The sequence below is a fragment of the Cydia splendana genome, chromosome 15, assembly GCF_910591565.1.
Source record: "Cydia splendana chromosome 15, ilCydSple1.2, whole genome shotgun sequence".
NCBI lineage: Eukaryota > Metazoa > Arthropoda > Insecta > Lepidoptera > Tortricidae > Cydia > Cydia splendana.
This window is the reverse complement of record NC_085974.1, coordinates 13963198-13988691: the sequence shown is the minus strand read 5'-3', so window position 1 is coordinate 13988691 and position 25494 is coordinate 13963198. Positions and strand designations below refer to the sequence as shown.

The following is a 25494-nucleotide window of genomic DNA, read 5'->3' as shown; positions in this document are numbered from 1 at the left end:
CGAATGTAGTGTCGGTACAAACCCGGTAGGGTTTCACGTCACGGCACTTTTCTGTTTGATTTAATGTAAGATTTTAGTATAGAATAAATAAAATTAATAACGTTCCACTCCCCATCTTCCATCTGCAGGTAACACATCATCGGCTTGATTAGATATTCCGCCCACTCTTCGCTGCCCCATGGCAGATGATATGTCTTCTGATGAAAATGTTCCAACTCGCCTTTGGGCAAGGCATCAGTATTGTCTGGCGACAATAGGTAATATAATGGCGGGTGGCCCCGGTCGCCGTTCTCCTTGTCGTGCACTATGAAATGTAGGTACATTTGCAATTCTGGTAATCATCTCTGGTGAGAATGTTTTTAAAGGCGACACGACCATCGCCGCCAAGAAGGTACTGCACCAAGCAAGATAAGCAGTCAAGCATGTAATGCTCTCGCATTTGTGCTGAATGTTTGGAATAATCCGTCCAAGTTCTGAATTATGTCCCCATTGCTTAGATTTACTAATATTGATGACGTGCCAGTGTATTCTTGTGGCGCATCCTCAAAGGCGGCAGTGGTATGCTGGTCTGATGCTGCTCCCGCTGCTGTTCCGGTGTCGCTGCCTCTTCATTCTGCCCACTCCGCGATCCCTCCCGCACTACTCAATAGATGACAGTAATACGTCGAGCGTTGATACATAACTGATGCAACTGATGCCGGTCCTGCGGCGCGCCTCGCTATTATACTACTCGTCAAGGACAAACTAACTAAGGATAAACTAACGGAAAATTACTTGACCCCCAGTCACGCGACGCGCACCGGGCGGCGTCCTTTGGTTACCTTCCGACTGCATCGTCATCAGAATTACGGATTATTTCAAATTTCAACTATTTCAGTTCAGATACCGGGAAGTGGTTCGAATTTTTGTAACAAGATTTGAAGCACTATATCTATATATATATACTACACTATATATTATATATATATATATATTACTTTTAACAAAAATAATAGATAGTATAGAGGGATCCTGTCATTGTAAATTTTGTAGTCACTGTAAATTTACTGCCATCTATCGACACACGACTAAAACTCAAAATGAAAACGTATAAAGTTATCAAAAAATGTATATATATATGGATACAATGATTTTGTTATTTTTATATCATTTTGATCCATGTTCATTCACTGATATCTATGTGTTAAAATTGTTAAATATGAAACGGTGTCGTCACGCCATCTAGCCTAGGATAGGCTAAAGGTGTGTGCGCCATCTATTCGAGAATGACTTTTACTTGAAATCTGAGGCACGTTTTTTCCTTAAACTTTATTCGTCTTATACGAAGTTACATATGTCTTTGCTTTTAAACAGCAATTATTATACCTTTAAACGAGCAATACCTGTATATCTATTTATATATATATATTTCGGGGATCTCGAAAACGGGTCTAACGATTTCGATGAAATTTGCTGTATGGGAGTTTTCGGGGGCGATCAATCGATCTAGCTAGGTCTTATCTTTGGGAAAACGCGCATTTTTGAGTTTGTATATGTTTTCCGAGCAAAGCTCGGTCTCCCTATAGGTATATTACGCAGTGAAGCTAAATAAAAGTGTGTAAAAATATAATAAAACAACAAAATATCATTATTCAACTTAATTTATTGTTAGACATCTAACAAATCACAGACTGTTTTGTTGCATTGCACTACTGAAAAATGGTTGCGAGTCAGAACATAATATACAATAAGTACAATAACATAATAATCATAATATCAAAATGTAATACTGCTGTAGCTATCAGATGTTGTTGACCCCCAGTTGAATATGAGTGTTGTGAATTTAACCGACCCAAAGCACATGCCGTGCTAGGCACGTCACTGACGTCACACAAGAAAAAGGGTGAACGAAACATATATTGGGAGCCTAAGTTTTCTTACAGTACAATAAATTTGGTGCCTTCCTCAAGAATTTCAAAAACAAAATGTACCAATGAGTAACCCCAAATTATCCTTTAGTAAGTACTAAGTCCGGTCTTGCGCCACCCGCATCCAGCGGACTCCCGCGACCTTTACCAGGTCGTCAGTCCCCCTTGTGGGGGGTCTACCCACGCTGCGCCTTCCGGTACCTTCCTTGTGGCACTCTTTGGGGGAGGCCTATGTCCAGCAGTGGACGGTCCTCTGGGTGATATGATGATGATGATGATGATGAAGTACTAAGTTATTTGACACATGTAAACGTGTAGTATGTTGTAAAAGGTTCAACGGTCCTTTGGGGGTTTCCGTCAACAACGATTGATAGCTATTTTTTAATTTAGTTAAACTAAACAAATGTCTGCACTCGCTAACCAGGCTACGACTATTATTTTGGTTTGGTGTAGGACTTTCTAGATATGGCATATAAACATATAAACGCAATTTAGTTACTAACCAACCCTGAATAGTTGTAAAACTTACAATTGCGGAGAAAAGTGGCGCATATTTATTATCTGTTTAATACCTACACAAATGTGAAAGCAGATATGAGCGTGAACGGGCTCACACGAGACGACGCCCAGGATCGCGCAAAGTGGAGGGAAGCGGACCTGGCAAAGGCAGGGTTTTCAGGGTTCCGTAGCTAAAACGGAAACAGTCTTTTAAAAGAAACAAACTGCTTAAAGATTAGAAATCCTCCTTCCCTTAAATATTGACGTAATACAGTGAGGGTTATGCGGTTTTAATGTAATATTTTTGAATTCCTTGCGTTACCCATTTGCACCATCTTTCTCCACAAATGGATTAGACTTCAGGAACAATCAAATTACAAATACGTGACTAAACCATTTGTACTCTACGAGAGTCAACTACTTTATATTTAGAGCGAAGGCATCTTGGAAGTTATATTTCATTGTTGAAATGTAGTAACATTAACATTGAAAATTACATAAAGTCAATACACTAACTATCAACCGTTAACATTATCTCATATCAGTCTATCAATCCCAATTGTGTGTCTATCCAAAGTACAAAGTTGCGGTAAAATTCATAATATTAATTCATAGACCAAGAAAAGTCTGCAGATATTTTGAGAGCATACACAGTGCCGGTGTTACTTATACGTCATAATTTCATAGAAGTTTGACGTTTAAAATAACACCTGCACTGCAGGTGCTGTCAAAATCTCTGTAGACATTTCTTGGTCTAACTCTAGAGTCAGACCAAGAAAATTCTACAGCGGATTGATAGCCACAAGTGTTATTTTAAACGTCAAACTTCTATGAAATTATGACGTATAAATGACACTCGCACTGTGTGGCCTATCAAATCCACTGTGGACTTTTTTTGGTCTGACTCTAGTTGATGGCAACATTTTCTTGCATGTTGTTTTTTAAATAATTAGTCATTCATTACGAAGGGACAGCATCCGAGAGACAGTATATTGACATCAGTGGTCAACTCTCATGCAGTCTCCATTTCAATTAAAAATGATCGCTAGATTCCAAGATGACACTTTAAACCATTTACGCGTATCACTTTTCAATTCAAGACACACAATTGCCATACATCTATACCGACTCCGAACAAAAGAGAGTCTACAGTACCAGTCATAAAGTCCACATTCGATCGACTAGCTGAAGAAGTACACGGAATCGAGTACGCTGTCTAGTTTGAAGTCGCCCTTGCTGGGGACTTTCTTCAGCAAACTGTTGACGCGTTTCTTGTTCGGCGCTCCCAACGTGCCTTCAAGCTCGCTGGAACAATAAATAAAAGTAAGTATAGTGAAACAGCCAACTTGTCAGTAGAAAAAGGCTCGAATTTTTTTTACGGGAGTTTAACCCTTCTCGCCTAAATTTTTTAGGTTTGCCGTCTTTTTCTACTGACAAAGTCGCTGCGCCAGAGTATATATAATGTTTATATAGTCTGGCAAACATTTTCTTCAGTAACAGTAGAATAAAAAACTACTCATCCTTTTTTTGCAGTTATGATACCGGCGTAAGAAAAAAGAACAGTATAATTATCTCTGCCAATGCTCCACTGACAAGTGATTCTTGCCAAACTATGTATACGTACAATGTCTATAAAACAAAACCATAATGAAGTTATTAAAACTGTACAAAGTGGTATAATGTTCAGCGCACTGAGCTCTATTCAGAGGTATTGAGTTTAATTTTCCGGCTGTTCCGCTTCTTAAACGCCTTTTTCTATGTTTTGATCTTTCTCTTCAAAGAATGCATACAAAAATAACACTAATTGCCTTTAAATACAGTATAAAATAGCATGTACCTTTCATCGTAGCTGTATCGCTTGACCATAAAGTCCGATAAGTCTTCAAGGATCGGCTGCGAATGCAGAGCTACGAACTGTTCTCTGCAAATCTGTGGACAAAAAAAAATACACGAGCCATTGAGCTTGAAATAAATGATTTTTTTTAATTGAGCCGTATTTGAGATTTCTCTATAAATGGCTTTAATAAAATGACTTAAGTGCCTGGGAAATACGGATTGGAATTGGACATTTGTGTAAATGATATAAGTTCATACGTTGTGGTTCCGAGGATGCTGCCTTGCGGTACTCCAAAGCAAAAAACGCAACCTGCAGCTTTTAGACTGTCTGATTTTCACCACTTTCTGTCAATTGGTAAGATGAATAGAAAACCAAACAGATGTCGCCTCTCAAACTCCCAGATTTTTATCCGTATATCACGTATATGCTAATCGATTGTGTCAAAGGCCCAATCCCAATTCCCTTTACCCAATTCTAACGCCTATAAAGAAACGTGTGTGTAATTGTTACCTTATTCATGAGCGGGACCGCTCCGGGGTGCGTCCAGTAGCAGTCGTGGACGGACACGAAGGTGACGGCGGCGGCTTGGCAGTGTAGTGAGGTTAGCATCATGTGCGACGAGTCCAGAGAGTGGATGAAGTTGGGCGGGAACGCGTTTCGCTGCTTCATGGTGCATGGACGTCTGAAATAAAAATTTAAAACGATCCAATGTTGGGTTTAATAATCAAACATAAAGTTGAATCACACAAGAGTAGGGTAAAGATATAGTGCATAAATATTTTCCATCGTATTTTCAGGGAAAGGTACGAACATGTCTTGCTATTTTAGTCAGTCTCGGTACAAAAAGTACTGAGGTTGACTGAAGTAGCATGATAAATAAGAACGCTTCCGAGAAAATGCGATGGAAAACAATTATGCATTATATCTGTACACGTGTACACGTTTCACGAGCACAGGAGGCCTCTGTTCACTGTACGGTTACCATCAGTTTGTCACTGATATAAACGCCGTCGAGAACGTAATTTACTTTCTATACGTCCCGTTTGCACTAATATGCGAGTACGAGCGAGATGTATAGAAAGTAAATTACGTTCTCGACGGCGTTTATGTCAGTGACAAACTGATGGTAACCGTACAGAGCATACGTAGAGTAGACAGCAGCAGTATCAGCAGAATTAGTATCAACGTGAAATTCAAGTAGTAGTTTTTATTTTAGCCACAATTAGCAGGCCTTCGGACGTGCAGATAAAATAAACTTACTGTTGATGGTCAAGCGGTGTCCGGCTGTTGGCCGCGGTGGTGCCGCGGCGGTAGTAGGGCTGCACCACAGGCAGTCCTAGCGGCGTCACCCACTCTACGCTCTCTCCACATATGCCTGAGATCAGCCTGGGAATATAAACGACCCTAAGTTATGCTGCTGCACTATGAACTACTTTCCATAGAAATAAATGTTTATAAATCCTATAAATGTATTGTCCAACGAAGGTGAGGTGTAATGTTGCAAGCGTCTACGTATAATATATTTTATCTTTAAATAATTTTAGCGCAGAGACAAAAAAGATTGGACGAAAGCGACATATGAATAGTGAGTTGCATCCAGGCACATATATGTTGAAGTTCCCACGCAATCAAAATTGGCTGGTTACTGATATTTTAAAACCAACTTCAAAATTTCGAAGATCCTTTTTTTATGTATGTACCCCAATTTCACGAGACAGACCGATTTAGAAACACCAAGTCAGGGTTAGATTCAGGAGCAAATTCCGCTTACTTGGCGCAGTCAGTAAACCAGTCTTGGATGAGTTTGGTGGAGGTGAACATCTCGCGGAGGCTGTCGAAGGTCTTGGTGGTCAGGTACTGGCTGCACGACCACACGTGCTCCTTGGGAAACTCGTCGATGTCTGGCGTAGGAAATGTAATGTTAGACCAAACCATAGAGCGGTACAGAGATTATGACCAAGAGGCCTAGTTTCATGAAAGGATCCGCTCGGACGAGGGCAAAAGTTAATTTATACAAGTAACCGTCAAAAATATTTATTGATACACACTTTTATTGCCGACTGTACTTTCTCTCCTTGGCATGTCTATCAAGTACTTCTCGAGACCTTTCAAATGAGCCTAAACTGAATGTGTTTATGTTTTTCTATCGAAGAGTTACTTTGGCTGCCTTCCGACTGCATCATCAGATCAGCTTTATGTTAGCGTATTATTGCATTGTCATCGGAAATATGGAAGTATGCGGCGAAGAAATTTCAGCTCAATCAAACACCCAGAAGTGGTTCAAATTTAAGTTACAAGATTTGAAGCACCATACGAGTATATACAAAGAGATATCGGTATATATGCAGTGAAGCTAAATAAAAGTGTATAATAATAATATAATAAAAAGTTACCTTTCATGATACAAGTCCCCGATTAGAACTAGAATTACAAACCAATTAATTTGTGCGACAAACGACATAGCTACAATCCTAACTGTAATCTAATCAATTATACAATTTCATTCAACTATGAAGTGGATCATTAATTACGCCTGGAATTTTAAGCACAATATCGTTGCCTAAGGGTGGTATTACATCTGTCCAATATCTTTGTTTAATGTGTATAGTGTCTAGTGTTTCACATTCTGCTTAATAAGAGAGTGAGACGCAATGACATTGGACAAAGAAATTGGACAGGAATACCCTTAATTACAAATAAATTCGTCATGTAAGTGAGAGTTACCTTTGAGCTGTTTAGCGATCTGCAGCCTCGCTCCGAATCTCGTGACTCCATACACGGTGGTCATAACGGTCTGCTTGATAACTTTTCTCCGCACAAAGTCCTCCAAGATGATGGCCGCCGGCACGCCCGCCGCCGCGTCGCGAGCCCGCATCTCCTCCACCTGGGGAATTTGGACTTTAGTACATGCGGTTTAGGTTCAAATTTGGACATTAGTACATGGGGTTTAGGTTCAAATTTGGACATTAGTACATGGGGTTTAGGTTCAGATTTGGACTTTAGTACATGGGGTTTAGGTTCAAATTAGAAAGGAAACCTGTGGACAGAGAGGCGTAACTGGTTTTAATGTTAGTGATTGAGTATGCTCAAATTATGAACTCGATACTTTTGAGTTGTGTTTACGTTGAAATTAAAAATGTAGTATAAAGTAGGTAGTAATATACCCCCTTATTCATAAAACATTACGGGCCTGATTTAGTTAAATTATGTTTTATCCCTTTCTTACAAATACATAAGTCAAAATGACAGATACGGCCAAACGATTATTAGCTAATTGAGGCTTGTAGCGCGTTTATGAATAAGGGGTTAGCCTGGAGTAGAACTACATAGTGTTGCGGTTCGTAGTGATGTACTCACCAGCGCGCACACCGAGGCGTACACGTCCTGCGGCCGGTGTCGCGGCGCCAGGTTGACGGCGGCGGCGCCGGCCGCGTCGCCGCCGAGCGCCGCGTAGTGCTGCAGCCCGTTGCACGACCCGTCCTGGTGCACCGGGAACCCGCACGGGTACTCTGTATAGTGATGTACTCACCAGTGCGCACACCGAGGCGTACACGTCCTGCGGCCGGTGTCGCGGCGCCAGGTTGACGGCGGCGGCGCCGGCCGCGTCGCCGCCGAGCGCCGCGTAGTGCTGCAGCCCGTTGCACGACCCGTCCTGGTGCACCGGGAACCCGCACGGGTACTCTGTACAAAACAACAAAAATTTAATTGTAGCTTTCGAGTTAGGACCTCCATTTGAGCCATTGTCACTCATAATTTCAGGAGTTTTAGGGCTCATTTAGACGATGCGAGAACTCGCATGCGAGTTTCATTACATTGCGGGTTTTGATCGGTCGGTTGAATTAGACGTAACCAACAGTCCGCCATGTAACTAAAATCGCATGCGAGTTCGCGCGCCGTCTAAATCAGTCCTTAAGCCCTATTTAGACGATGCGAGAACTCGCATACGAGTTTCATTACATTGCTGTTTTTGATCGGTCGGTTGAATTGGACGTAACCAACAGTCCGCAATGTAACTAAAATCGCATGCGAGTTCGGGCGCCGTCTAAATCAGCCCTTAAGCCCTATTTAGACGATGAGAGAACTCGCATACGAGTTTCATTACATTGCTGTTTTTGATCGGTCGGTTGAGTTGGAACCAACAGTCCGCAATGTAACTAAAATCGCATGCGAGTTCGCGCGCTGTCTAAATCAGCCCTTAGGCTCCTCCCGTAAGGTCAAATGGGAGTCGCTTTCGTATAAACTAATGCCTACGCCAATTCTTAGAACTACTTGCCAAGCCGAACCAGGCTCACACATGTAAATCGTGGAAAAAAGCCGGGACAACGTTATAAAGATGATAATAAAAATAAAAGCCAGCACAATTTTACACAAAATAAACATCGATATTAAACTTTCGTGAGACATATTTTGAACTGTTTAGACGGCAACGGTTTCACTCACTTGAATTTTTAGTCGCTATTGGCGACATGTTTCGGGCCCTTCGGGGGTCCTTCCTCAGGCTCGAGTGCTCGTGGCGTCTGCAACTCGTGCACTGAACCCCCGACCCGAAAGATGTCGCCAATAGCGACTAAAAAATCAAGTGAGTGAAACCGTTGTCGTCTAAACAGTTCAAAATAAACATTACCACATGGACTAACCTTCAGGGTTTGGAGATCGGATGGCATTGGCGATCTCCATACAACAAGCTAGGGTCTGCCAGGGCTCTTCGGAGGCCTGCCACCAGCCCTCGCCGTCCAGAGGATGATCGGCCGAGTCCAGGATCTTGTCTAAGATGCTTTCCGCGTATTCCAACCTGATGGAAGCAGAAAAAGCAATATTATAGAAATTACTCGCTAGTAAGTTCACTGGATGCGAATTAGTTGTACCTATGTGTGCCGCGCCGTACATTTGTCGCCGTGCACACAAACACAAACGCACAAACTAACCACTCATCCACAGTGATTTTCTTCATAGACCCCGTCAGATTGACGGCATGTAGTTTAAGGCACCTCAGCCCATTGGGCCCCAGCGGCTCTCTTGACAACTTCAGCAACGCTCGATATCGACAAGACTAAAGTTTCATTCAAACAAACCTCTCGTCCACAGTGCTGTTCTTCATCGTTCCGGTCAAGTTAACAGCATGTAGTTTAAGCCATCTTCCATCATCATCTTCATCATCCGTCTGGGCCCAGCGGCTCTTTTCGAGCGAACTTCAGCAGAGCTCGCTACGCGTCGGCTCCAATTAGTTACATTGCTAAAGATACATTCAAACAAACCTCTCATCCACAGTGCTCTTTTTCATGGTCCCGCTCAGGTTAACAGCATGTAGTTTAAGCCATCTTAATCCATCTGGTCCCAGCGGCTCTTTTCGAGCGAACTTCAGGAGAGCTCGGTACGCGTCGGCCCCAAGTAGTTACATTGCTAAAGATAAATTCAAACAAACCTCTCATCTTACTTAAAGTATTTTTATTTATTTATTTATTTATTTATCCACAGTGCTTTTTTTCATGGTCCCGCTCAGGTTAACGGCCTGTAGTTTAAGCCATCTTAATCCTTCGGGTCCCAGCGGCTCTTTTCGAGCGAACTTCAGCAGAGCTCGGTACGCGTTGACTCCAAGTAGTTACATTGCTAAAGATAAATTCAAACAAACCGCTCATCCACAGTACTTTTTTTCATAGTGCCCGTCAAGTTAATAGCATGTAGTTTAAGCCATCTTAATCCGTCGGGTCCCAGCGGCTCTTTCCGAGCGAACTTAAGTAGAGCTCGGTACGCGTCGGCCCCGAGTTGGGACAAGTGCGGCGGGCACGCGTACACGCGGCCGCGGAAATCCATGTTGTGGGGCAGCCAGAAGATCTCGTCCCTGAGGAAATGAGTATGATGTTAGAATTGTAGTCGTTTTGAAATACTATAGTCGTACTAATTCTCTAATCTAAAGTATAGATGTGGCGTCACCGTGAGTAGGTATAGATATAATACGGCATTCACATGCGAGGCGAATAATACAGGAAAACTGATCTTTCGCTATTCGCCTCAACACTGGCTTGCCTAATTGCTTTGCTCCGGCCTCCAGGGTTATACGTAAGGCTGCTTTTAGAATAACGCCTAATTAACGCCTTGTTTTTTTTAATCTGATTATTGGCAAGGTTAGAATTTTAGCAGTTAATGCGTGTTTATATCTTTGTTGTTCCACCGTAGCATTGAAACTACTGACCTGCTTTTATAAACAAGGTGTAAATTTATTAATTTTATGGCTGGGGCTACATATTTAAAGGATAGAAATAAGGTTTTATTCGAAAAAAAACCTAGTCGATTTTTTGTTTACTAATTAAATACCTGTAATGATTAGCTAGTGCAAGCTTGTACAGCGCATCGCACCACAGCGAGTGCATCTCGGCGCGAGCGCGGCTGAGCGCCACGCGGCGCTTGAAGGCGCCCGCCGCGTCCTTGGCTTCCGCGAAGTGTTTGGGATCCAGCGCCGAGGCGGGGGGAGGGATGTCTAGCTTCTTGTTGCCGCCAGACCTACAAATACGAACATAATTTACAGGATGACCTAAATATAGATTTCTAAACCAGTACATTTATAATAAGTATTTAAGTAACTATTTAAGCGTATTATGATTGTTTTAATTTTAGGATATTTTTGTATGAAATAAAATTTGTCTTAGATAGGCTGATGCTGGTTTACTTTAAGTAATATGCTGCTTTGCTTTACTTTTACTAACATGAATTGCTTGATACAACCGGCGACTGGTGAAATATTACATTAATCTTCTTTGCTTAGGGTGGTATTCCAATCCAATGTCATTGCGTCTCAATCACTCATTAAAGTAAAATGTGAGACGCAATACACATTGGACAAAGATATTGGACAGATGGAATAACACCCTTAGGACCACTTGCACTATTCCACTAACCCGGGGTTAACCCGTTAATCATGCAGTTACCATGGTCACCAGTAGAATTTGACACTAGGTTAACGGTTTAACCGCCTAACCCTGGGTTAGTGGGATGGTGCAAGTGGCGCTTAGATGCGCGGGATGTGAGCATTATCTTACCTAAATATTTGAAGTTGTAAGTCCAGCACGGGTTTGTTGACGACCCACGGCACTTCTCCGAGCTGGTTGAGACTGTCTAAAGCTGGGTACAACGCGGACGGAGGCGCCTCCTCAAGCCGCTTCCACTGGTTCATGATGTAGAACGGCATTCTGAAACAAAAATGTATTTAGCTTTCTTTCATCATCATCAGCCTTAGAGCATTTAATAACCGGAGTCGCCTTTAAGAGCTTACCCCTCTGCCGAAAACCTTGCACAATTGTGCAAACTTTTGTATGGACTGACGTTTATCTGACATGGCTATTTATACATTGACGTGCCCCTCCCCCGCAAAAATTGGCAGACTGTTTTGTACAGAAAATTACAGCCAAGGCGTTTCCAGTTACTAAATGCTCTAAGTAATCAGCCTACGTTAGGGCAGGGATGTTGCGAATATTCGCATCCGCATCCGCATCCGCGGAACATCTGCATTATTTTCAACATCCGCATCCGCATAGAATCGATGCGGAGCATCCGCATGATGCGGATGCCGACCAAGTCGGTATCAGGAACGTATTAGCGGCGGCGCCGGCGGCGTAAGTGCTAGGTAATTTCGTCATTATAAGGTACATATATAACGAAATCGTCTAGATCCCGAAAAGTCGGCCAAGTTACTTTTTATTAAATAAAACGCACCTATATTCTTGGTCAAATACTAAACGTTTCGTTTTTTTTTTTAAATAAAAAATGTTAAAAATGTTATATTTGACGTTTTTTAAGTACCAAATGTTGACATCCGCATCCGCATCCGCATCCGCATCCGCTGATGTGAGGCTTTAAATATCTGCATCCGCGGATGTCAAAAAATCTGCATCCGCAACATCCCTGGTTAGTGGCTTCCCACACGCCTTAGAATGAGGGTTAGGTGGGGACGATGGTGATACTACAAGTAGATCGGCTCGCATGTGTAGCTCGGTTCGAGCGGCGCTCATTCAAAAGCGAGCGAGAGATGGAGAGAGTGAGAGAAAAATATAATAGAATTCAAATGCAGGGGCGACTTTGAAATTCTTGTTTTTAAGCCATAATATATTTTTATGACAGATTTTTTACAGTAGGTGAACATGAACATATAGTTATCTAACTTGTTACATGAACATTTTCAGTAAATAATGAATAATGGTAATTTTATGGCCGTTTTAAAACTATCAAAGTAACCCCAAATTTTCCTAAAGCCACCCCGTTTTACCTTACCTTATAAGTGGGGTTTTAGTCAGTAGATACGCCCCAGAATGTAGATGCGGCCAGGGTTTGGGCGGCGACGATGGCGGCACTAGGTCGGCGCGCATGCGCAGCTCGGCGCGGGCGGCGCCCATCCAGAGGCGCGCCAGCGCCGGGTGCGGCTTCAGCTCCAGGCGGACCAGACGGCCCCACGGGCGGTGCACTTTGTAGACTGCCGGGAGTTTTTTCCTGAGAAAACCATCGGAAACTTATTAACCTTCGCGGCGCAAGTAGTTCCGCGCGACATATAGCACTCACACGTCACCTTATCTATTGGTATGATGATGGTGAGGTTTTTGGGGGCGAAAAATCGATCTAGCTAGGTCTTATCTCTGGGAAAACGCCTACTTTCAAGTTTTTATATGTTTTCCGAGCAAAGCTCGATCTCCCAGATATTATGATTTAAATGAAAAGTTAAACTGGCCAAGCCCTCCAGTGACATAGGCCGGATTCTCTCGTTCTCGGGTCGAGAGCCATCCTCGCATCAATGATTATTACTATTATTAGTAAAAAAAAGCTGTCACTAAAAATGTGAGGCTATGCTTCTTACTGCTTGGCTTTAGGCTTGAACATGTTGACGTCGATCTTGACGTCGTTGATGATGATGTTGTAGAGGAACTTGCCGATGTTCTGCCGCATCTCCATCGGCCACGGCGTCTCCTCCATGTCCTGTACGAAACACCAACTTTATTTGAAAGTGCACCTTCTGGCATGCGCTATAGGGTTGACAATCGTTTACAAAATAAGTCGTGGTAACGTGAGAAATTTATAGAAATATGCACCTTGAGCCATTTGCAGAATGTTGATAATTGTTTACAACTGACCAGAATGTAATGCGCACTGCGCACTATATGAAACTAACCAAATTTAAGCTTTCCAGTGTCGACTGAGCATGAGGTGACTAAGGATGGTATATTCCACCTATCCAATTTCTTTGTCCAATGTGTATTGCGTCTCACATTTTGCTTACTGGGAGAGTGGGACGCAATGACATTGGACAGAGAAATTGGACAGGTGGAATAGCCTTCTAAGTCATTATATACGCGATTTCTGTAGTAATTATAGGTCGTTCAATGAAATTTTTGCCACGCCTGCCGACTGTTGAGTGATGGTATATTGACTTCTAACACAGTTGGGCCCTTGTACGTAAGATATCGTAAATTGAACCGTATGCTGCAGATAGAAATCATAACTCACCAAACTAGCGCCCCCCCTCTCCGTTTCTATGCAGCAACATTTGCCACGCCTGTTTACTATTGAGTGGTACATCAGTACCTTATGCGCTGCGGTCCATGTAGGCCAGTTATCGTAAATTACACCTTACGCCCCGCAGATAGAGATCATAACTCACCAAACTGGCTCCTTCTCTGTTCCTATGCACCAGCATTTGCCACGCCTGTCGACTGTTGAGCGGTACGTCTGTGCCTAGCGCGCTGCGATCCATGTACCATTCGCAGTATTGCTCGTAAATTTTGTAGATTTTCGACAGAACACCGTTCTTGCGGTACTGTTCTACTTGGTATCTGTGAAAGAATTTCATTCATTATGCAACGATATAAAGCGGTAGGCTAGTGCAGGGTGTTTACGGACCGGATTATATGGAAGTTGGCACATTTTGCAGGCCTATTGAGAGGCTCGTGGAGATACTGGCCTAGTGGGGCTCGAAAAAGATTTAGTAGTTTTTAATTCACCAAACAGAAAATAACTAAATTGCATTTTAAACAAAAAACACTTATCATAAAGTTTAATTCGATGTTCATAATTCTAAGGCGTGACTGCCGTTGCTCAATCCACCAACGTAGCGACAGGTGACGTTCACGAAGCTTCATGATACATCTCTTTTAACCAGGTCACGAATTAACGCTCGGGAAGAAATGATTAACGGATTTTTGCCAAGTCCAGGGTCAATACCGTCTTTACCATAAGGGCACACGGGGCCCGTGCCCAGGGCCCCCATCCTCAAGGCCCCCTAAATGACAGACAGTAACAGTATATTTGATTACTCTTAATAAATAGAAGATCATAGTAGAAAAATGTTAGTTTAATTCGCTTTCTGTACTTTCCAAAAGGGCCCCAAATTCTTATGTGCCTAAGGGCCCCAGCATAGTTTAAGACGGCCATGTCCAGGGTCTAAAAACGAGTGTCCAACTTTGGATAGGAATTAAACTTACTTGTGGTAGACCTGCGTGCCCAGGTCGCGTTGCAGCAGTTTCAGCGTGGGGCTGTAGGTCTCACTGCCGTCCACCAGCTTGTTGATCTCACCCATTATGAGATCCACGAATTGCTCCGACTGTTGAAATAAAAGTTTCTTAGTGCATTATAAATAATTAAATAAAATCAACTTTGTACATACAGATGTAGTGCTTAATTGTTTTCCATCGTACTTTCTCGGAAACGTTCGCATTTACCATGCTAAATCAGTCAACCTCAGTACTTTTTGTACCGTGACTGACTGTTTCGTACGTTTCAATGAAAATACGATGGAAAATAATTATGCATTACAATTGTACGGGATGTTTAATCTATTTAAATTCACCCATTTGGGATAGTGAGTGAGAAACCGAAACTATTAAACAGAGGTACAGTTATTTGAGAAGGCAAGACAGATTTTGTACGTCAAATGCGGACTTTCGTTTAACCGTTGGTGGTTCGGCAAGATTGTGGTCTACATTGGATTACTTTTAAAACGGAGATCTTGTGCTACCCCGTACAGCACACGATATATAAAGAGTATCCTATTGGTTTATAGTGGCTACATATGGATGGACGTACCTCTAGCACCCTCAGGTAAGGGTAGAGCGCGATGGCCGAGTGCGAGGCGAGGCTCTGCGAGCGCAGCGTGCCGAGGTTGCGCTCGAACGACTCTCGCACCACTGATCTCCATTCCGCTTCGGTTGCTTGGAGTTTCTCTCGCTAAATGTATAAAAAAACACAGTAAAATATTACGAAATATATACTAACCTAAATAATTTTTATTCTAAAACTGGAAGAATATAAACACGTTCGCGGACGGTAAGACACGTCATGTAGGCCCAAGGAAACAAAAAACTGAGCGAATACTGTAGCATTCGTGTCTGCGAATGTGTAATAAAAGCTTGATATCCAATTTTTGCATACAATAATGATCGTAACGAAATTTCAAAATTGAGCAAACATAATTTAGAACTTAATACTTACATATAACTTAACAGTCGGCGACGCGTCATCCTTAACATCAATATTCTGCACCTCAATATCTCCCTTAATCTCAATCTCCAGCTGCCGTCTCCCTCTCTCCTTTACCTCCTCCAAGGTCATCAACCCCTGAGCGGGCGAGGTCAACAACCCCTGGCGGCTGTGTATCTCGTTTAACTTGAGTTTGTCCGTGAGGGGGCAGTCGTAGTCGAGGACCGGGGGGGTGTAGTGGGGGGTGAAGGAGGGGTGGAGGCGGCGGACGGCGCGGAACACTAGCTCGCGTTGGTCGTGGACGAATTGGGTTTTGTCTAGCAAGTCGTTTAGGGTTATGCCCTGAAAGAGAAAGTCCGTGTATTTATTTATGTCAATTATTTACAGAAATGAAAATCTAAATTGGAAAGTTATTTTATGAAAAGTATAAGCCCCGTGCATGAACTATAGGGGGCAGCATAAGAGCCGTCAGATTTTTGACGCGAGGCTTAAATGTGTCGTTTATGCTTCCGATGTAGCCCACAAGATGGCAGAATCTACTATGCACAAAAAAACATACTACATGTGTACATATGCTTCCGATTCAGGCCACAAGATGGCAGACCCTCCAACGCGCACGGTCCCTATACCTATGTGACATATTTCATTTACATGACCTTTGGCAAGAGTATTTTGTAAAAATTTTAGGTACAGTAATTTTCACATAATTTCAAATTGTATCCTTATTCTTATATCACTTGTCACAAGATTATAAATTACGAATCGATATCCACAACCAATATAATGTTTTCTGTGACCGCTGCACAATACATTTTCAATACTTGACATTAAAAGTTCTATAAGAGTGTTAAGAGTGGTTCAAAGAAATATACATTAAAGATTATAAACTGAAATAAATGTCATATACTAGAAAAAGTGACCAAGGCCTCCAGTGTCCCAGGCTGGAATCAGGTGCTATCAGGTGCTATAGCAGAGGACGCTGGTTCACTTCCAGCCTGGGGCACTGGAGGCCTTGGTCACTTTTTCTTAGTATATGACATTTATTTCAGTTTATAATATATATAGTAGTGTTTCTACTTGAAATAAAAACAAATTAAAATATTTTCTGAAAAATAATTTAGTTTGTTCTAATCTAATACTTAGTTCTAATAAGTACATTAAAGGTAACCTACCTTTTCCTGCATTTGCCCATAGTAGTGTTGCAACACGGTCCCCTTATCTTTGACGTTGCTTCTCTCGACGCATTCAAAGGTGGCGGCGTAAGTCTGTGCGTTCGGAACTATCCCATCTGTCGCCATTGATGTTAACAACTCCTTCGTTTGGTCCAGGAGCCCCTAAAATATACTTTGCAGATTAATATTTAATGTTTATTTATTTATAGAAAATCATGATTTTAACTAGACTTATATTAACCGGGATATGAACCGTAACAACAATACAACAACAACAAACAAAACAAAAGAACAATACAAAAGGTAATCATGGTTCATATTTCGGACAATATAAGTCTAGTGAAACTAACCGTGAATCATTCAAAACTGTCATTATTTTAAATCTGTATGTTTCTATTTAATATTGGTACTTTGCCATATGACAAAGAAACATTTTTTTCTAACAAAGATTAGTTGATTGGTTTAGATATGTAAACTCTAAGTGAAATTCGTGCTTCGAATTTGACAGCTAATGTAGATGGCGCTGTAGGGCTCCGTACATTGTGCGGTAACTCTGGTTGTCAAAGGTCGATGTTTGACAAATCAGTTACCACAAAACATTGTCATTTTTTTCTTAAGACTTAAAGGCTGCGTTTCCACCAGATGTGACCGGGTGCGTACCGAGGCATGTGTTTGTTAAGAACCAATATAATCACTACATACTGAGTGAGGAAAACAAATGAAGTGATTCTATTGGTTTTTAAGAAACACATCCGCAACCTATACATCTTATAATTCTTATACAATTGAATTTCATTTCGTTACTGTATCAATATAATAACAAAATTACCATAAACGCGTATCCGTGTAGAAGCGTGTTGTAAACTTTGATGTCAGTGATCTTTGGATGGTCGGGCGCCTTGGCTCCCCGCTGCCGATAATACTGTAGAACTTTGCGGGCCTGGGACATAAATTTGTTTAACATAAAATACCTAAGCTAAAAACCATTAAAAATTGCTTACTAATAGGCACCCCTTTTTTTTATCATTAGAAAAAACTACACGATCTTGACGTGTCTTTTTATTGAAAAACGCTTAAAAAAATAGTAACTATTACTTATGAAACCAAAAGAATATAAATAAACATACCTATATGCTATAACATTGTTACCTACATATTCGCTGTGACTTATTTTTAAAAGTGTTTTTCAATAAAGAGACACATCAAGATCGTGTAGTCTTTATCTAATGCTAAAAAAACCGGACAAGTGCGAGTCGGACTGGCCCACCGAGGGTTCCGTACTTTTTAGTATTTGTTGTTATAGCGGCAACAGAAATACATCATCTGTAAAAAATCCAACTGCCTAGCTATCACGGTTCATGAGATACAACCTGGTGACAGACAGACGGACGGACAGCGGAGTCTTAGTAATAGGGTCTTAGTAATAAAAACGAAGTATTTTTACACAAACATTTATACCCTATGTCACTACAAGTATATAATAAGTCAAAATCTATTAAGACGTTTGAGCTTCAGTAACAAACATACAAACATTAATCTTATTTCTTCGTAAATGGGGTAAAAACGTAAAATCATGAAATCTGTTTTGCTACGCTGTCTATCTTATCTTTAATAACTTTGGCGTTAACAAATTCTTGTGCTAAATAAAAGTAGATCAGACATCTTATCTCTTAGCTCAGATTTAATAATAACATACACATTTGGCAACAAATAGTATTACTTGGTCTAAACTAAACACTAAAGGTTGATGAACTTTTATCTTGTGGTTAATTATGTCACATGGGGTCATCCATTAATTACATCACACGTTTAGGGGGAGGGAGGGGGTCAAGTAAATGTGACATGTTGTGACAAGGGGGAGGGGGGAGTCATAAACTTTGTGACGTCACTTTAACTTCATCAGTAACCGAAAATGTATTTAAATTATTTTATACGCTAATTATCATTTAAAATATTTAAATAACAAGGTTTTGAAACGATAATCGTTTTTATTCGTTTAATTTTATTTCTTAATCAGTTTTGGGTTATAAATTTACTAATATTTCTTTTGTCAAAAATATTTTGATAAAATATTAAATAAATATTTGCCGATTTCGTTGAAGAAATGTGACGTCACACCAGGGGGGAAGGGGTTTGCCAAATATGACCAAGTGTGACAAGGAGGGGGGGAGGGGTAAAAAAGCCTAGAAATTCGTGTGACGTAATTAATGGATGACCCCCATGTCATCATACAATGTCTAACGAAACTAACTCCTATCCAAAAACATCTACTCTTGACTATTATAATTAGAACTGATGCCACTGTCGCAACATGTCGATGGCGCTTACGATCGGAGTTGAAATTATACTCGTAACTTTGTAAAGCATAAAATATTTATACCACAACGGTTACACTCACTTGTATTTTTAGTCGCTATTGGCGACATGTTTCGGGCCCGTCGGGGGTCCTTCCTCAGGCTCAAGTCACTAATAGCAACTAGAGTGAATAGAGGAGGATGTCGCCAATAGCGACTAAAAATACGAGTGAGTGTAACCGTCGTGATATAAATATTTTAAAGTATGTCTCATGAAAGTTTAATTTTGTAAATTATACTACAGATGTATAGTTCGTTTTTTTTAGCATTAGAAAAAAGGTAAACAATCTTGATGTGTCTTTTAATTGAAAAATAAATCAAGGCAAATATGTAACAATTATGAATCTAATACGATCATTTATATTCTTCTGCTTTCATAAGTAATAGTTACTGATTTTTAGGGTTCCGTACCTCAAAAGGAAAAAACGGAACCCTTATAGTATCACTCGTGCGTCTGTCTGTCCGTCTGTGACAGCCTATTTGCTCCAAAACTACTGGACCAAAAGTTGAAATTTGGTACACTGTGTACCGTACACATATGCAAGTTTGTAACCCAAAGACGGATATGTAATGAAAACAAAAGAATTTTGAAAATAGGGGGCACTTTTGGGGGGGATATGAGAAAATTAAAAAACAAAGTTTTGCAAACCATATCGTGTTATATATTAAACGAAAGGGCTTATTTTGAGGATCTCAAATATATTTTTTTAATATTTTTATATTAAATAGTTTAGAAGTTATTTAAGAAATCAGAAATTTTGAAAAAAATACACTAAATAGTTCTTTATCTCGAGATGACAGGAAAACCTATTAGAAATCTACAGTCAAGCGTGAGTCGGACTTAAGGAAAAAAACGCGGTTGAGCTGTTTTAGGGACACAGCCGTAATGTTTTATGTGAAACGTGGTGTGGATAGCTATTGCGAAGGCCGAGCTACGCGTATGGCCGAAGGCCCGAGGCGTCCCGCAGAGGCTTTTAAACGCGCGGCCGAAGGCCGAGTTGCGGGAGGTTAGTGCTCAAACACAGAACAAATAATTGGTTAAAGTAGCTAAATGAGAAGACCGAACTGCCGTGTCAGACGTATATCTATTATCTTGAAATAACAGTGATACGCTTAACCAACGCAAAAAGAATATAGGCACTAATCACTATGCTTAACATAATACTTGAACAAAATTTTGGTAAAATTAGAACAAATTTACTAAAGTTATTGCGTAACTAACTATCCTCTGACAGCTCAGTTAAAAAACATGGAAATGCCTGGCCGTGCCCCTAGCCATGTGTTGTTAGTAAGTTGAATGTAAGAACATGGCTTTGCTCGCTCGTTCGAAAATGAGTGCAGTACGGAACCTTTGGGACGCGAGTTCGACTCGCACTTGACCGGTTTTAAAAAGCGTTTTTCAATTAAAAGACATGTCAAGGTCGCTTACCTTCTTTCTAATGCTAAAAAAACGTACTAATATAGTGCATAATTGTTTTCCATTGCACTTTCTAGGAAACGTTCGTATTTGTTCGTCTGCATTAGGGTAGCGTGGGGACTATCGCCTAAGCCCTCTCGCGCATACGAGGAAGCCTGTGCCCAGCAGTGGGAAGTATATAGGCTGAATTATATTATATATTATATTACAACTGCAGTAAATGTTCTCACCTCCTGCACCATGTTGAGCGAGCACAGCAGCTGTAAATGAGCAGCGAGCAAACGCTCGAGAGCTTCCTGCTTGCCTTGCAGCTCCAACTGTTTCATGTCAGTCTTCATGTTGATTTCATTCTTGGCTCTGCGCTTCTCTAACTTGGCCTTTTTCTTTTGTTTTATTGCTTGTTTGCTGTAAGAATATTACAAGTGTTATTAAACTATTACTATTACCCTCTAACCCTCTATATAATATTACATATGTTTATTTTCATTTAACATTTTGTTTAAAAAAATGAGTGGTTGTTCCTTCCTCTTGACAGGAACATTTCAATCAATATTAAAAAATTTCGCGTTTCGAACACATACGAAACCTGTGTCGAAGCGTCGGTAAATAAAGGTAATAAAATAAATTCGCGTAAGACCCGCCTATAAATGTGAATGAATATAGGAACATTTCACACTCACACACTCTTAATGCTATTTAAAATCAAGTCAGTGTCAGTAATATGTAATAACATTTCCAGACTTTCACCAGATAACTAACTAAACTAAAAAAAATACAATGATTATGTTCATACACATGACTATCAGCCACCTGGAATCACGCAGCCACCTGGAAGGTAAGGCTGCGCTGGCGTCCAAAAAACTCGGTGTGCACAATAAAGCGAGGCAATACTTTACTCCGGGGCAAAGACTGCTGCTTTATAAATCGCAAGTCAGACCCCATATGGAGTACTGCTGTCACCTTTGGGCAGGAGCACCTGGATGCCAGCTTGGACCCTTCGACTCAGTCCAAAGGCGCGCTGTAAGAATCGTCGATGATCCCAAACTCACAAGCGGTATTGAACCTTTAAGTCTAAGGAGAGACTTTGCCTCCTTGTGTGTGTTCTACCACTTTGGGCTGTGCTCTGAGGAACTATTTGACATGATGCCAACGGCCGCTTTCTATCACCGCACCGCTCGCCGTCGGCAGGGTGTTCATCGCACCCTAGAACCTAAATGGTCGCGTACAGTGCGATTTAAGAGGAATTTCCTCCCGCGGACGCTCCGGCTGTGGAATGAGCTCCCTTCCGAGGTTTTCCCGAGGGTCTACAGTATGGGGTTCTTCAAAAAAGGAGTGTACAGGTTTTTAAAAGGTCGGCAACGCGCATGTAACACCTCTGGAGTTGCAGGTGTCCATAGGCTATGGTGACTGCTTACCATCAGGCGGGCCGTATGCTTGTTTGCCACCGATGTGGTATAAAAAAAAAATATATAAACATATGGTAATTAAGGCTAATTAACTAACCAATTAATATCATCAACATGCATTAAGTCTCCAAGAAATTTCCAGAATCAATAATTTGCATCATTTTTTCTTTTGCAACTTATCTTATTATAACAACACACTTGACACAGACATAATTTATTGTACACATAATGTTTTCCATCAATATCACAAAAGTCAAACTTTATTATAATACAACTTAAGTACAGATGTAATTACTTTCCTTTGTATTTTCACGGAAACGTACGAACGTGTCTTGCTATTTCAGTCAGTCTCGGTACAAAAAGTACTGAGGTTGATTGACATGACAAATACGAACGTTTCTGAGAAAATACGATGGAAAATAATTATGCACGACATCTGTAGGTATACAGACATTTGAGGCCAAGTCTCTTAACCAAGCTATGATAATGGTAAAGCAAACTCAACTTACGCCTTTTTGACATTAAGCCTCTTGACTTCAAGGGCCGCCTCTCTCTGCCCGAACTCGAGGTCGCGCGGCTCGTGGATCTCGTGCAATGCTGGGTCGTCGTAAATGTCTTCTATGGCGGGGTGTGCTAAGCCTTGGCTTCTATGAATTAAAAAATTAAGTTTATTGATGTGTAGATATTGTATTTATTCAGGTCATAAATTCGGTCACACAGATTTTAACTGATAAAAAAATTATAACTACAGATCCGTTATTATTCATACATATGGGTTAAAAGCTTATATATAGTAAATTACTTACAATATAATTTAACATAATTTGATGTTGCACATTTGCATAATTCTATGTAATATTCAGCAAGACTAGCAAGAGCTATAAAAAATACTTCAAAAAACATGCTCCCTGTTCTATACGATTTGGATCCCTAAACTATTTATTTTTCTGTTTTAACATGCTTGAATCACACATTATTATGTACTGTATGTTTCCCAAATAAATAAATTTTCAAAGTAATCAGTTGGATTTGTGGATGAAACATACTGCCAAATATATTAACTAAGAAAATTCACTTACTGTAAACTAGAAAAGGAATTGAGCAGCTGCTGGTCATAGGAATCCATCTGATTTTCAATAAACAGTTCCCTAAACACAGAATGTGGGCTCTTTGGCAGTGGCTGGAGGGGCATCTCCTCCAGCTTGGAATCTGGGGTGATCATGTCAAACTCCTGTGTGAGGCCTTCGGTGATGGCATACCTGAATAAGAGTATCACAAATTATTGGCCAATTATCTAAATATTGAATAAAAGTTTCTACACCTACATTCTTTTAAATGTAGTACAGCTCCAGTAAGAAAGCGGTTTTTGAAATTCATCTAAGGTGGTGAAATGGATTTTTTTTTTCAGGAGTAGTCTACTTATGTTGTATAAAATTCTTAGTTGAACTTCATGGAAGGCACATTTTAGGCAAAAAAATAATTTTGATTAAAATCTAACCTGGTATAAATTAATAATGAAAATACAGAAACAAATAAGAAATAAGAGATGATATTTACCTCAAATCCTGCAACCTCTGGTCATAAATAGTAGCTTTCCTAAAGTTATAATAACTCTCTTTAACAGAGTCTATGTACTGTTTAGTTTTTAATCTGTCTTCCAAACTAGAAATTTTGTGATGAGTGTATACTAGGGCACATTGGTCATCCTCCAGACTTATCTCCTTCGGACCTGAACATATGTTTATCTGCGCTGATATTGGTGCAGATTTTTTTAATATTTTTTCTTTCACACTCTGAAGCAGTTCAGGGTCTACTTCGGCGATGGTGGGCTTCTTGGATGGTTTTGTGGTTAGCTGGTGCAGCTGGCCCAGTGATACCGGGCTGTCAGCCAGTTTGGAGAGATGGACGGCACGCAATTTACTTATAGATACTTTGGTTTCAGTCATTGCTTGATTGCCAACTATAAAAAATAACATACAATAAATACGCGGGATTCCAATTGGTCATATAAACAATTCTGGAATATAATGTGTGTTCGAAAAGTGTCTGTTCACGTTTATAAAATAAAATATAATTGAGTAATTTGTTTGTTTACATCAAGCCACATGTAAACAATCAGTAAGTTCATACCCTCCAATAGTTCTCCATATTTCTTATAAATTTTATGTTTCCCTTTCTTCTTGACCGCTTTCAAGGCATTTGCTATTCTCGTGGACTGGTGCCTGGCGACGAGTAAGTTTTCTGGAAACAAGCCGAAAGTTACGCAATATCGATACTTAGGTTAAGTTGCCCATTTACAAGGCATGTGACTTTAGTTCTAAATATAAAACCAATCACTAGGCGTCCTAAATATGCCAAGGTATCCTACAAACTTACCTATATTGTGTTGACCTAGAAGAATTTTCCGACAAAAGGCACATTTTATATCAGGACTTCTATTGAGAGCTGTATTTGAAGGTAAGGAAATATTATGAAGGCTTGTTTGGTACAAGTTCCTGGCTGATATCAGTCGATGCATGGTGTTTTCATTTAATTAGTATCAAAAGTAAATTATTTAAAACATGCCGAAACCAAGAAAACCACGTGAAATCAACGAGATATTACGCACTATTGACAGATTTAATTGACACTGACATTTTATGGGTTACAAGTGATAATAATTCTGTTCAAATGGGCAACACTGACCGACTCGTTATAAGGTTCAAGCTACAGTTAATACTGCTAGTATCGTACGAAAATACATAAAGATTATCTTGTGAATCTTGTGATGTGACAAGTTATTCGCGTTTACTTGCATATTTTCTGATGAGCTGAAATCAAAGAGTAGTATAATATATAGGGCTGAAATTATCATTAAGACATAAATTTGACTACGTATACTTTACTTTTCAGCAATACGTTAAACATATCTCATCGTTAGGCGCTTTTAAAATACTGTCAAATAGTTCAGAAACTTTTTTTTTCTGTCAGAATTGTCAGAAATGTCAAAACAGAAAAACAAACTGTCAGTGAAAAAAGGGCGGGAAACTTCGTGCGCGGCGGACGCGGTTTTCGTAACTAAAGTTTTGAAATTGTATTTTTAAAGGATTGGAGTCTGTATTTAGTGTATATATTTGTAGATTTAGCTTATAGTTTTTAATTTTATTAAGTAGTTAGGTGTAAATATAGGGGTAAGTGCTAATTATATGTAATTTATATGGGGGATGGCCAAACCCCCGACCCTGGGGGAACGATTCCCTCAGGGTCGAAAACACCAATAGATATTTTAATTTCCGCGATAGAGTCATCGATGGATACTGATGCGTCGGTATCAAATACTACGGACGTAACTTTAAAGAGAAAAATTCTTTCACGGATGTGTACCAATTGTAATAAAAGAAAACGCAAATCTGGGTCAAGCAAGAATAAAAATACAGATTGTGTTTGCGTTGCTGAAGCAAAATTAAAAG

At 40.3% G+C, this 25494-nt stretch overlaps 1 protein-coding gene across 1 annotated transcript; it reads right to left on the bottom strand.

Annotated features, from left to right (window-relative positions):
* Positions 1-1626: 1626 nt before the first annotated feature.
* Positions 1627-24704, bottom strand: LOC134797713 (DNA-directed RNA polymerase, mitochondrial). The gene is made up of 25 exons (XM_063770064.1): positions 24422-24704; positions 24176-24286; positions 23603-24005; positions 23125-23304; positions 22555-22692; positions 20870-21044; positions 17698-17808; positions 16869-17030; positions 15709-16038; positions 15304-15444; positions 14703-14821; positions 13883-14054; positions 13082-13200; positions 12505-12720; positions 11277-11426; positions 10555-10740; positions 9872-10081; positions 8880-9034; positions 7772-7923; positions 6967-7126; positions 6014-6143; positions 5503-5628; positions 4753-4924; positions 4243-4334; positions 1627-3710 (listed from the first exon to the last, which is right to left on the bottom strand). The coding sequence occupies exons 1-25, from the start codon at positions 24561-24563 to the stop codon at positions 3587-3589; spliced, it is 4176 nt and encodes a 1391-aa protein (XP_063626134.1). The 5' UTR covers positions 24564-24704; the 3' UTR covers positions 1627-3586.
* Positions 24705-25494: the final 790 nt, after the last annotated feature.